The sequence below is a fragment of the Pectinophora gossypiella genome, chromosome 20, assembly GCF_024362695.1.
Source record: "Pectinophora gossypiella chromosome 20, ilPecGoss1.1, whole genome shotgun sequence".
In the NCBI taxonomy this organism is placed as follows: Eukaryota; Metazoa; Arthropoda; class Insecta; order Lepidoptera; family Gelechiidae; genus Pectinophora; species Pectinophora gossypiella.
Window position 1 is genome coordinate 7,349,057 of NC_065423.1, and position 13,887 is coordinate 7,362,943.

The following is a 13,887-nucleotide window of genomic DNA, read 5'->3' on the forward strand; positions in this document are numbered from 1 at the left end:
AAAAGATTGAAAATTATCCATACCCTCTTGGCTACACAGTCTTCATCATGTGGATTATGAGGCAGATACCAACCTTTTCAACCATGGCATGTCTCATGGTGATACATACTTACACGAGTAAGTAGTAACAGGGAACGACGGCTTACCGTGCCTTCAGAAGCATGCACCATCTTACTTTCGGACTATAGGGTGATCAACCTGCATTGTCCAAACACACAATAAAACTAAATGATCAAAAATAAAATAAAACCACAAAACAAAAACTCAATTTGAAGAAGTATATTTTTATTTACAACACGATTATACCGATCACATAATGTAAGCTGAATCCCCCATTATAAAATTGCTATATATACAGGGTGCTAGTGACACCATAACGAAAACTTTGAGGGATGATTCAGACTTTTCAGACCATGATTCTGTATTGATATCAAGTGAAATTTTCCGCCTCAAAAATATGGAACTGAAAATATTTTTTAAAAAGTGTAGTGTTTCACTTGATAAAATTATCAACTTAGAATGACGGTCTGAATCCTCCTCCAAAGTTTTTGTTACGGTGTCGCTCTGTATATACTTAGGTATAGTTATGGTGGTGTCCCACTAGGTATAAATAATCTTCAGTACTTGTGGTTCTTGCTAAAGTTTGACTTGTCCCCAGCCGAGGACGTCAGTATACCGTCGTATGAGCCGCGCGATGCCAAACCGTTCGCCTGCGAACAAAAACAGGCCGCTTCAGAGGCGTACTTGGACTTGGGTTCGAGAGATATTGAGATGACGCAATATTCAGTGGTATAAATAACGGCCTTCGTAGTCCAGTAGTTGAGAGGTTGAGCTTACGATCCCAGGTGCAAATCTCAGTGGGGACATATTACAAAAATTGCTTTGAGAGCCCTTTAGGTTAGGTTAGGACATTTCAGGCCGATCGCCCGATAGTCCGAAAGTAAGATGACCTGATGACATCAGGGTTCTAACCCACACGATAGAAGAATGGTATAAAGATGCAGTCTTTATAAATCACACTCTGATGTGACTTTCATCAATAAAACCTCAATTTAATTCGATTAATTTTAATTATATTCACTGCTCGGCATAGGCCTCTCCCAAGGTGCGCCACAATGTCATATCCTTTACCTTCCAGCTTCCAGCCACCTTCTGCAAGTCGTCCCACCATCTTGCCAGGGGTCAACCTACGCCACCATCATTGAGGGGTCCAAATAACACTGAGTACACCCCTCTTTGTAGGTATATTTGCTTTGGGAATTGGCTGTGGTGCGTGGTTCTGTCTGTGTTTGTTCTCGAGTGTTTGGGGCACAGATCACCGCGTTCTTTGTGATGGCTTTACTCGGTTTGTTTGACCGCAACAGGGTATTGTGTATTTGACGGAGCTTAGGAAGGCAAATACGGGCTTTGAAACTGCCTAATTCTACAGCAGAGTTTAAGTATGTACGTCGTCTGTGGTTATATTATGTTTGACCGCTATTTTTGTATGTACGTTCCCGCATAACTTTTAAACTTTGTAGTTTTCAGAATTAAATAAATGAGTTGTCACTAGAAGTTTTATAACACGACGTAGGTTTTTAACGATCACAAGGAATCTCTTTTCAGTGAAGGAAAAAATAACAACAAAACAGCTTTCACACCTTTTTTTCAACAAAATTAATTTTGATGTTCTTTTTTGTAATCTTGAAACTATATGACGTAGCTACTTTGACACCTGAAGAAGGACAAAGTATGAAGTATAATACAAACGCCGAAATATTGGGGGGGGGGGGCGAAATATGGGGGAGGGATGGGGGGGCGCAAATAGGGGAGGCGCTAAAATCAACCAAAACTGGTTCACACTGGCCGCAAACTAAGTTCATCGGATTAGATTGCGGCCACATTGAAACTCATACCAGGTAACCGTAAACAATATTTTCATAAGATTTAAATAAGTAAATTTTGGTGGACGTAAACAAATCGAAACATTTTGTATTTTAAGGAGCTGAGGCTGCCACTATGAGGTCTCGCACCACCTAAATATGTTGCTAGGGCCGCCACTGCATTTAGACTAAAGTAATACCCAGACGGGATGGGTTAATTCTAGCTCGACGCCGACAAATCGGTGCGGAATGTTGCCATTTTATAAATATCCTACCTTGGCCCTCTTCAGTAGCTCCAGTTGCGCTCTCTTGACATTCTCATCCTTGCCAGCCCAGGTCTTCCAGACAGAGGCTTGGAGTGCTCTGCCGTAACTGAATGTCAGAGCCCAGGGCTTCTTCAAGTTGACTCTGTTGATGGCATTCAAGTTGGCTGTCGCTTCTTCCTCGGATTGGCCACCAGATAGGAAGGCAATACCTGGTAGGGGAGATAGTTTTAGCCCGCAATAATATTCTATATACTCGTATTATACCTACCTAAACATATGAAAAAAAAAACATAATGTAACAAAGGGGGACTTATGAAAGAGAACTATTTTAATTATTGATCCACCGCAATACAGAATGGCCCTATTTTTGAAACGGGCAAATCATTATGCTATACAGGGTGTTAGTGAAATAGTAACGAATACTGAGGGGGATGATTCAGACCATGATTTTGAGTTTGTATCAAGTGGAATTTCCCGTCGCAAAATCCATTTGATATTAACTCAAAATAATGAGCTGTATCATCCCCCTCAGTTTATGTTAGATGTTAGCCATACAAATAGGGTGTTAGTGACTTCGTAACAAATACTGAGGGGGGTGATTCAGACCATATAGATTCGATCATGGTCGTGATGGTGGTGGTGGTCATGGTTGATTGATTGATTGTTTGATTGTACATATCAAGTGCATTTTCCTGCCGGAAAATTCACGAACATTTTTTTCAATTATTTTCAGTTCCATACTATTGCGACGGAAAATTCTACTTAACATGAACTCAGATTCATGGCCTAAATCATCCTTCAAAGTTTTCGTTACAATGTCACTAACAGCCTGTATACATACCAGGTACAGCAGCTGGTACACCTCTAAGCAACGCAGTGACTGTAGCCTGCGCTACTTGCTCTGGAGTACTCTTCTTAGGGTACCCTTGACCTGGAGTTACCTGTATATAAAATTAATAGAATAAATCAGAATCATTTATTCAACGTAATATACATGGATAAACTACCATTGCCAGCTATCATGGCCATGTCTGGGGTTTTGGCGGCTCAATAGTATCCCTGCCACCAGGGTTGATAAGGTTGGTACTCTACCTCACAACCCACATGATAAAAGAAGATGGATAAATTTGTTGAAGGTAAATTTAACATTTTTGAACCTACGTCATTTCGCAAGGTTTTGTGGCTGAGAAGAAGAAATGACAAGAAACTGCAACAGCAACACATCTTTTAAATCAATGTAGGTATACATTACAAGTTATTTAATAACTAGAGCAAGACATTTAATATCAGGCCTTTTTATTATTTAGGTAATCATTAATCTCATAATAAGCTTTTTTACATAAAGTAAGCTTCACATGAGCTTTAATTTTCTGACAAATTCAAAATATTATTCAGCCTTGTTGGGTTCTAGGCGTTCTAGGTGTATCTCCATCAACACATGGTAGATCAGTGTGGTGAAGTGAGTATGTACTTAATACGTAAGTGAGTGAGTAAGTAAGTAAATAAATAAATACGGAAGTATCAGATACGATTCACAGAGAGAAATCGGGGCACGTACTTGTACATTCTGACCTTGAAACTTGTTTGAAGGAAATATCGCATTACAAACTTCATACAAAAAAGAAATACAAAACATATAGTGTGTTGTATGACTTTGCGTGTCGGTAGCTATACACCAGGGTGTTAGTGGCACCATGCCGAATACTTACTGAAAAAATCCACGTTATAACAACACAGATTCATGAGCTGAATCTTCTCCCTCAGTATTCAATACGGTGTCACTAATCATCATCAATTTAAGAGCCACGTTCTTGTCGGTGCTACATTTTCCATGCTACTTTTTTAGGGAAAAATAGGGCAGTGGTTTCCCTCTTGCCTTCCGCCCCGCAGTACTCTGTCTGACGCAAGTGGGATGGCGCCCAGAGTCTATTACAAAGCCATACTAGGACTCCTGTCCTCCGCCTCTGAATAGTACTGACAGTTACTGCTGCCCTCTGTCAGGTTCCAGGGTACAGTCCCTGTGACTTGCCCCTTCCGAATGCAGGAGCATTGCCGTAACGAGGGCTCCCATCTTCGCCTCCTCAACCGTTGAGGTCTTCACCCGTATCCTTGCGCAAGAGTTCTACGTTATACCCCGTAGGTGTCACTAATACCCTGTATAAAATAAATAATCAAATTAAAGAGTCTCACCATGTTAGGTTTAAGCAAAGTCCCTTCCAAGTAAACGTGATGGTCGTTCAAAGCCTTGTATAGTGCTGCCAGCGCCACTTCTGTTACTTTCTGTGCTCTTACTATGTCGTGGTCGCCTGGTAACAAACCATTATGGTATTACAATATAAGTACGTATGCGTCTGATACCCAGTAAGGGCACCGCAATAAAATACATGTGAGTGCGAATGTGTGTGTGTGTGTGTGAAAGCGCTATACTATATAACACTAGCTAAAACCCACGACTTCATCCGCATCAAATTTCAAGCATCTAACTTATGCAGTTTAGATTTTTTCATACAACATTTTTTTCCCGCTAACTCTCATTTTTCAAAATACAGCCATAACTAACCTTATATTTACTAAAGTATGCATGCATGCTAGATTGTAAACATCTATCTTACGCGGTTTAGATTTTTTCATACAAATGTTTTTTCCTGCTAACTCTCGTTCCCGTGGGAATTTTACTAAGCTTTAAGTTTACTAAGGTACCTGCATGCCAAATTTCAATCGTCTAACTTAAGCGGTTTAGATTTTGCATACAAAAGGATTTTCCCGCTAATTCCCGTTCCCGTGGAAATTTCGGGAATTCCTTTCTTAGTGCACCTCTACGGTACCTAAGCTACGCCCCTTCCAAATTTCAAGTGCCTACGTTTAGCCGTTTAGGCTGTGCGTTTATAATATGTCAGTCAGTCAGTTTCTCCTTTTATATATTTAAGATTATCTTAAAACTAATGTGCTACTTTCTTATAAACTTAACATTGTATAATATAATATATATTTAAGTTATATTTACCTTTGCTATTTAGATTTTTGAATTAAATAAATAATTGAGTTATTCCTGATGACAACTCCCGAAAAAGGAAATACAGATATCAAGTTTGCGGTGCCATATTGTCTTCTGATCGTTCATGTCAATACAGTCTTACAACAGATGTCCTATTACCAAAATCGTGTCACGTAAATCGCATTTGGTCCTGGCCCAATATGAATATGTATAAGCAAATCCAATTCGGTTGCCGTACACATAGGCAATATTTATAACATAACATAACAAATACTTTACAAACAGGAAAAATCAAAATACAAAACAAAAGAGAAATATAATGAGTACAATAGGCGGCCTTATTGCTAAGTAGCAATCTCTTCCAGGCAACCTTTAAGTATAGGAGATATTTAATATTATGTAATAGAGTGGGATATTTATATGCTGGTACTTTATACGAAATGTTTATAATATTATGAATCTTTAGCTATATTATGTTTGTGAATCTCGACACTAAAACACAAACTATACATATGGGGTAACACGGTTCCCCTTTCCTAATGTACCAAAATTTAGCTTCCTATGTTAAAAACTGCGAAAAGTCCCATGTAAAATTCACCCCCTCTTTAAAGGGATTGCTAGTCATATTAGAGCCTATCATAACATCGACCTGGGATAGACATTTAGGAGTCGCCGTCGCCGGACACAGCTTGGATGAGGATGATGAAAGGGATTGGGAGCAGATATCTACAAAAAAATGATACACGAGTTTTTTTGTCAGTCACAAATAGTCCACCAATTTTTAGCTTTCTACCTTGAAAATTGCAGAATGCTTTATACAAACTTCCACCTCTCCATTTTAGTGTTGTGGGGGGTTAGAAAGAGACAAAATGTAACATAATCCCGCCATCCCTTCAACTATCTTCACTTAAAAAATCACGTCAATTTGTCTATCCGTTTTGCCGTGAAAGTCGGACAAAGAAAGACTTTCCCATTTATAATATTAAATATGGATAATAACGAAACCTAAAATAACTTTACAATACAATAATATTTTATTGCACACCAGCATAATAGAGCATTTTTAGATGGACAGAAGAAGCACAAAATTGACCTTATTGCTACATAGCAACTTCTTCCTGGCAACATTAGGGTGAAATAATTACCCAGGTACTTATTATTACTATACTGATTTAGATTTGCCTCGTATGCCATTCACTACGTAAGTGGACAAATGTTTAAGATAATAGACCGACAGTGAATGACCATGCCACGAATATATGTGTAACAACGCCAAGTCTATGGTGTTTTTCACATTACTGTATAAACCCAGTGAACGTGTTATTTTTTTGACGTGACTTATTGTAGATTTTCCGCAAATGGCATTATCAACAAAACAATTTCAATTTTTACATTATGAGTTGTTGGGGTTGATAATCCACCTCACAACCCACACGATAAAAGAGATTTTTACATTTTTCCTCACCTTATAGTTGTCTGGATGAAATCGCTCTAAGCGATAACGCCGCCATTTGCTATGATTTTTTGTAGTTATTTCCTTTTATTTTGGTGCAATAAAGTATAATATTTGTATTTGTAACAACTTGGCCGGACGCTGAGAGCTCTCACCCGGCGCAACATTTAAGACAACAAACCTGTGGAGCGCGAACATTGGCTCAGGACGTTAACGTGTTAACTTACCATCCAACAATACGTCGGGCTCAACAATCGGGACCAGCCCCTCGCTCTGGCAGATGGAGGCATATCTGGCCAGCACGTGCGCAGTGTCCTCAATAGCCTGCACTGACGGAGTATGCTCCCCGATCTTCAATGGACAGCGCCACTTGGCGAACCTGCAGCCCTGCTTCTTGTACTCGGCGCAGCGCTTCGCCAAGTCGTCGAGACCTAGAATATAATATATAATATGTGTTAGTAAATATCTGGCGTCTTTTTAACAGATCAAGACTATTAGCAGATTAAGACAAATTCTGCTACTTTTCCTAGAAGTGTAGTGCCTCATAGCCTTAAAATAATATAAGATTCACAATAAAGTACTTTAATATCGTCAGTTGCGGCTATTAACACTATATCAATAGCCGTTAAGCCAAGTCGGAGGGCTTCCAGCTATGTTACTAACCCAACCAGCAGATACTTTGGCTATTAACCTAAACCCCTCCACTAACCGGCATAAAAATACGTTTCATATTCTCTTCGATTCGATTAACAGTGGGACATTACAGGCTGTTTATACAAGGTGTTAGTGATACCATGATTCTGAGTTGATACCAAGTGGTATGTTACGTATTTGACTTGCACCAATGAGATAGGTATTAATTTATCTTAGGTGTAGTTTTCAGTTATACATGGCTCGACTTTTATAAACGGCGATACGGCTGAGAGGCTGAGATTTGCACAAATAGCAACGTTGTATATACACTCACACTACACAGTTACACGTCTCCACATATTGTATCACTAGCGGGCAAGCTAAGTTCAGCAGCATATGCCGTCAGAAGAATCCGACAACTCACAGATGTACCCACTGCTAGACTTGTCTACTTCAGCTACTTCCACAGCATAATGTCTTACGGTATTTTATTGTGGGGTCGAGCCGCTGATGTAGAAACTATTTTCATTATTCAAAAAAGGGCAGTTCGCGCTATTTATAATCTGCGTTGTCGGGACTCTTTAAGGGAGCTGTTTAAAGAAATAAATATACTGACGGTCGCAAGTCAATATATTTATGAAAACATTATGTATGTGCGTAAAAATGTATCTCTCCTTCCGAGAAACTGTGAAAGGCATACTTACAATACAAGGAATAAAAATAAAATTGTTGTTCAAAATTCTAGATTAAGTAAATTAAATTCATCTTTTTTGGGGTTATGTATACGTTTTTACAATAAAATACCAGATAATATTTTAAATTTGTCAGAGAACATTTAAAGCTCACGTGAAGCTTACTTTATGTAAAAAAGCCTATTATAAGATTAATGATTACCTAAATGATAAAAATGTCTGGTATTAAATGTGTTCCTCTAGTTATTAAATACCTTGTAATGTACCCTCATTGATTTAAAAGATGTGTTGCTGTTGCAGTTTCTTGTCATTTCTTCTCCTCAGCCATAACACCTTGCGAAATGACGTAAATTCAAAAATGTTACATTGACCTTCAACAAGTTTATCCATGATAATTACGTTGAATAAATGATTCTGATTCTGATTCCATAATTTACCTATTATAATGTATTCTTTTCATTAGTAGTTTTGTTATTATAAGTAAGTTTTAGTATATAAGTAGGTACGTAATTGAGTTTGGTGTGTCCGTGGCTCACGTTCGTTAGATCTCCCATAATACCAGCGCCGCGGCCCGTGCTAAGCACGTGTCACGGCATTATGCTGAGGGAGATCCTTTTTTTATTTTGGGCGCCTCCATTGTGTATTTAATGTCTGTATTATTTGTCTTTTTGTCTTTGTTTTTTCTTTCTATTTTTTTTTTATTTCTGTAATGTAAGTTTGTAAATGTGGCGTCCAATATGGAAATAAATATTTTCTTTCTTTCTTTCTTTCTTTCGATACGGCTCACCACCTATCACGTTGGTATAACAGAGAGCTCGGTGAGGTGTGGGTACTTAGTTCATGTTACGATGGATGTGACTTCCTCATTGGTATAAGTCATAGGAAAAGTTTAGTTATAGTTTAGTACTAATTAGGTAGTACTAATTATCGTCATGAGAATTCCCCATATTTTATGTAAGTACCAATGTGAAGTATTTAGTTAGGAAAATCTTCATTTACCTTGCGTAGTAATCTCATCTTCAGACAAGAACAGAGGTACGACATCCTTATCCAACTTGATGCCAGGAATGATGTTCTTCTTCTTCAGAACCTGCATGAAGGGGGTACCATCTTCCGTCTTCTGGTAGACTGTCTCGTCAAAGAGGATTGTTGCTGACACGTAGTCCGAGAGTGACTGGAATGTCATAGAAATATTAAAATAAAGAATATTAGAATAGAAATAGTTTATTAGTTGTCTTTGATTACTTGTGGCTCTTCCCACCCCATTAGGGATTTCGGGCGTGAGTTTATGTATGTATGTATGTAAATAGTTTATTATAAAAGGACGCCACACACAAAAACAAGATAATACTTAAAATCATTTAAAAATTTCACAGAACAATTACTAAAAAGCAAAACGGATATTATACTTCGTTTCCTCTATTGTTTAGATATTTTTTAAGGATTTTTTTTTCCATTTGTATAAGGTCTTAGAACCATATTGTAAAATTTTCTTTTTTTTACAATCTGTGGAAGCTTGTTAATAGCTTTTAGATACTTAAGTTAGTATGTAACATTGTAAATTTAGCTGTAAGCCCCCAAATAAAATAAAAACATAAGCTCATGACTTATCCCAATGTGGAATAAACAAAGAGGAAGTCACATCCATCGTAACATGAACTGAGTACCCACACCTCACCGAGCTTTCTGTTAGATCGTGGTGGAACCACGACGCTGATATTGTGTGGACCCTATTGTCAGTATTGCTTATCCATGATATCCGGGAAATAGTTATACTGCTTTCAGATCAAAAAAGCAATTCGGAGACCTGCACACGTATTGGAAACTCTTGCAAATGGGTAAATTAGTGGCCCATAATATATATTTATAGTTAGTCTACGACAATAAGTCTTCATCGGAGATCGCCCAAGCGTTATTCCGTTTTTCACAAAGACCGCATACCTAACCTGAAGATTTGACATTTCCGATTTTTCACAGAAGCGACTGCCTATCTGACCTTCCAACCTTGAAAGGAAAACATTCAACAATCAACAAACATTCCAAATGTTTTCCATCACAGCTGGGAACTTGATAATTATTTAAGATCCAAACATGAATTCGAAATTACAATGAGAGTCAAAGGTTCTTCCATCGACTCAGCAAGATTAATAAATCTTAACGACAGAAATATTTGAAATATTCTGGAATGCTCGCTGCAAAATATTTTGTCGAAGAAATACCCAGAAATGAGAATAATGTTCAAAGCTTAGCTCTCCTTTGATGTATTGAAAAGCGTCCATTTTCATTCAACTGCTTGAAATAAAGCCAATATTAAATACATCTTGAAACAAAGGAAGCTGTATTTTGTGTTTATAAAAAAACAGTTCCAGTGTGAAAGGTACGTTTTTCTGACTGTCTAGTGGCAAAGGCCGAATTGTTCAGACACAATAGGGTTTAGAATATTCAAAGGTCTTTGGCCGTACGCCTCGAGGCATTGTTGGCTTTATAACACCTAAAGGAAAATTTCGTGACAAAACTTCAAACACATAAAACGCGGGTACATATACAAGTTGTGTGCCAACTGACAGAAGAGGTGTATAAAAACTAGCAAAACCTTTCACTCGCTTGGTGATTTATTATGTCTGCTAAAAACTTTTGACACAAATTCAAAGACGGCAAGAAAATCTTTGTTTGTGCCTTTTGGAGAATCGGACTTTTCTCACCACAAAAGATACCGGGGACTTATTGCAGGTTTACCACTGATTGAGATAAGTATGCAAACATATACAGTTCTTCAGTTATAGTGTTGATGACTACTGAATTCGACTTTGTCAGTGTTATTAAAAATCGATGACTAAAAGATAAACTATGTTTAAAATAAAATCCGTATGAAAGAAGTCCCCCGGCCGCGACAATTTTTATTTTAGTTATTTATTTATTATTGCAAGTTCTTATAGCTAATTTCGGATATAAATTATATAGTTCCACTCAATGCTATTTTTAAAAAAACTGTAAAAACTGAACACTGCCTCTCAAGATACAGGTCTCCTAGTTTGAGAGACATGGTTACCTTCTGCTTTTAAATAGCCACCAACAAAATTATATTTTATTGTAAATGTAACGTTTAATAATATTTAAATTGTTGTTGTTGTGTGTGAAATAAATTTTATTTATTTATTATTTATTTACACCACTATCCAAACCAGATCCAAGAGATCTGTGTTAACGCGATAAATTGTTTTTAATGCAGTGTTAAGTTTATGTTGTAGATTCTACAAAGAACTATTATGACTGTCAATTATTAGTCTCATTAAAATCCGTCAACTTCTTTCGTGGTTCGGATTATTATTATTTATTTTTTTATTATTTTAATTTTTATTATTTTTTTTTATTATCTTAAGAATTTGTTATGTAATAACGGTGTGAGTTCGAAGTCATGTTGGGATCATAGTTAATTGATATCATGGTGGCTTCCAGGATTTGTGCCCGGTTAATTGCAATATACCCGCCCCGTATGGACTTACCTGTAGCTGACGAGGAGCGGGTCTATACTATACGCCTTTGCCTACCCCTTTGGGGATGCAGGCGAGATGCTATGTTATGTTAAACGTTATAAACGTTACCGTCTTTGAATAATGATGATATCCAAAACGGTGGCAAGGTTGACACGGTTCAAATTCATTTATAATAAGGCGCAGAGCCCGGCGCTCGGTACCTCTCATATTTCCAGCCTTAAATATTTCAATACAACCCTCTACGTAGGGAGAAACCGTTTGTATCCTCTCTGATACTCTTTAGTTAAGTATTCTTTCATGGGTAAGTAAATAAAAAGTATATCAAATTAAATCAACACAGAACTAAATTTTAACAACCAGACATAACACATGAATACAGTACAATTTGGACAGTTCTAGAGCAATTTCTTCCTGGCAATCACTACCAGGGCACAATCATTTACCAAACTTGGATTCGGGATGGTGGTGGGTTGTGAGATGGATTACCAACCTCATCAACCCTGGTGTCAGGATTACTATTGAGCCGCCAAAGACCCCTGACATGACTCATGTACCGACTACGTACTACGCACGTAGGTACGTACGTATGTAGTAGAATATATCTATTAATACAAATATAGATATAGCCATCGATATGACTTATCCTTTGGAGATGAGGTATTCAATGTTAAAGTAGTATGGACATAGTTATAGATAAGGAAACCTAAAGGTAGTAGTGATGGTGTGAGTAATGTGGTGGTGGTACAATGAACATTTCCAAATAAGTTCATCTAGTATCGGCGTATAAGAGTTACAGTATCTATGAAAACAAGGTCGCATCACTAGCCGTAACGGAATATTTTCGCGGGTAATTTGCGTTTACGTCTAGAAAAAGGTATTTCTCAGGGGACAGTAGGTTCCAATACAATTTGTGAAGGCGAATTTATATAAGAGGTTCCTTTTCAGGTCAATTGAAAGCGTACGTAGGTAACAAATACAATGGTGACAAAGATGGATAAATGAGAATGTTTTGTGAGTCGGATATATTTCAATAAGTAAGTAGGTGCTCGAGTAATTGGCAATTATAGGACTTCAGAAGCTTTCTTTCGGTTATATAAGACTGATATTCTTTTGATGTGCTTCTGATGAGATGTTTTTTTTTCTAAAGTACTTTTGTGTAGGTAAGTATCTGGGGGCACCGGAGTGCAAAACAAAGTGCAAAGGCACTACCTACTATTTTCTCGAAAGTTTCGTCGATTATTTGAACCCTCATAACTCGGGTCTGAGTATACTAGATAAACAAAATTCTCTGGATATGTATATAGCACTGGACTTACAAATACAAATCAAACAAAAATATAAAAAAAAAGAAATGAAATAATATAAATTAAAGATAAGATAAGAATGGGTGAGTTATTTAAGATTTGATTTTTTATTATTAAAGATAATATAAAGTTTCAATCGCATAGCTATTATACTTTAGATTTTATTGAAATGCAAAAATCCCGGATTTTAACGAAACGAACAAGCCCCATCTTTTGACTCACTTGTAGAGTTTGTAAATTTAGTATTTGTAGAGTTAGAGGCTTTTCTTTACATGAGATTTGATAACTTTCTGACGTTGCGATCAATATCATCTCGTCTTGGAAACATTTTACATGAAAATGTTTTTATAGGGATCTAAATATTTTCATTTGCTCCTTTTACTGAATATTTTATGACACCTTCAGATTGACTTTGCGGGAGATAGGAAATTTTTGCTTTTCTTTTCTTTTATTTTTATGTCACGCCTCGGCCATCGGCATTATACTTACCCAATGGAATATCATACTTAATTAATAAATAATCACCATACAAGCACTGTGGTTCTGTGGTTCGCAGGCTTACTTCTCAAACGAAGAGCGCTGGTCTGCATCTCGGTACCAGATTTGCACCAATGAGTTGGTTTATTTATTTATCATAAGTGCAGTTTTCACTAACATAGTTGGCTCGACCATTATAAACAGCGATGTGGCTCACCGCCTATCACATTGGTGTAACAGAAAGTTCGTGTGGATACTTAGTTAATCTTGCGATAGATATCTAATTTATGGCCGTGAGCACATGTTATTTTAATAAAGTTGTGAAAGTTGTGTTGTGTTGTGTATAATTAAAAGAGATGCTTAGCTGGTTCAGACATGTAGAGAGAATGAATGAAAGTAGTGGGGTGGAAGATCAGACAGGCAGTCGCTTCTGTAAAAAACCGGAGCTGTCTTTTCAGGTTAGGTAAGCGGACCCTGTGAAAAATGGTATAATGCGAAGGAGATAATGATTTATTACCTAGTTCATATGTCAAATGTAAATTGTTACTGGCAATAAATTTATTTTATTTGAACTTGACCGGACAAATGGGAAGCACTGAAGGCTCTCAACCGGTACTACGTTTAAGACAACAGGCCTGAGGTTGCCCAGTTGGGCGCGAACCTCGGCTCAGGGCGTCGTCTGAGAAGCAAAATATTTGAAAGAATTAATCG

General features: G+C 37.3%; 1 protein-coding gene across 1 annotated transcript in view; it reads right to left on the reverse strand.

Annotated features, from left to right (window-relative positions):
• Positions 1-264: 264 nt before the first annotated feature.
• Positions 265-13,887, reverse strand: part of LOC126376027 (fructose-bisphosphate aldolase-like) — a 37,671-nt gene continuing 24,048 nt past the window's right edge. Inside the window, exons 4-9 of the mRNA XM_050023183.1 lie at positions 8,901-9,075; positions 6,804-7,007; positions 4,319-4,434; positions 2,970-3,069; positions 2,138-2,337; positions 265-710 (exon numbers count right to left, since the gene is read on the reverse strand). Of these exons, the coding sequence (XP_049879140.1) occupies positions 618-710; positions 2,138-2,337; positions 2,970-3,069; positions 4,319-4,434; positions 6,804-7,007; positions 8,901-9,075 (888 nt within the window). The 3' untranslated portion in view covers positions 265-617. The remainder of the gene's footprint in view (positions 711-2,137; positions 2,338-2,969; positions 3,070-4,318; positions 4,435-6,803; positions 7,008-8,900; positions 9,076-13,887) is intronic.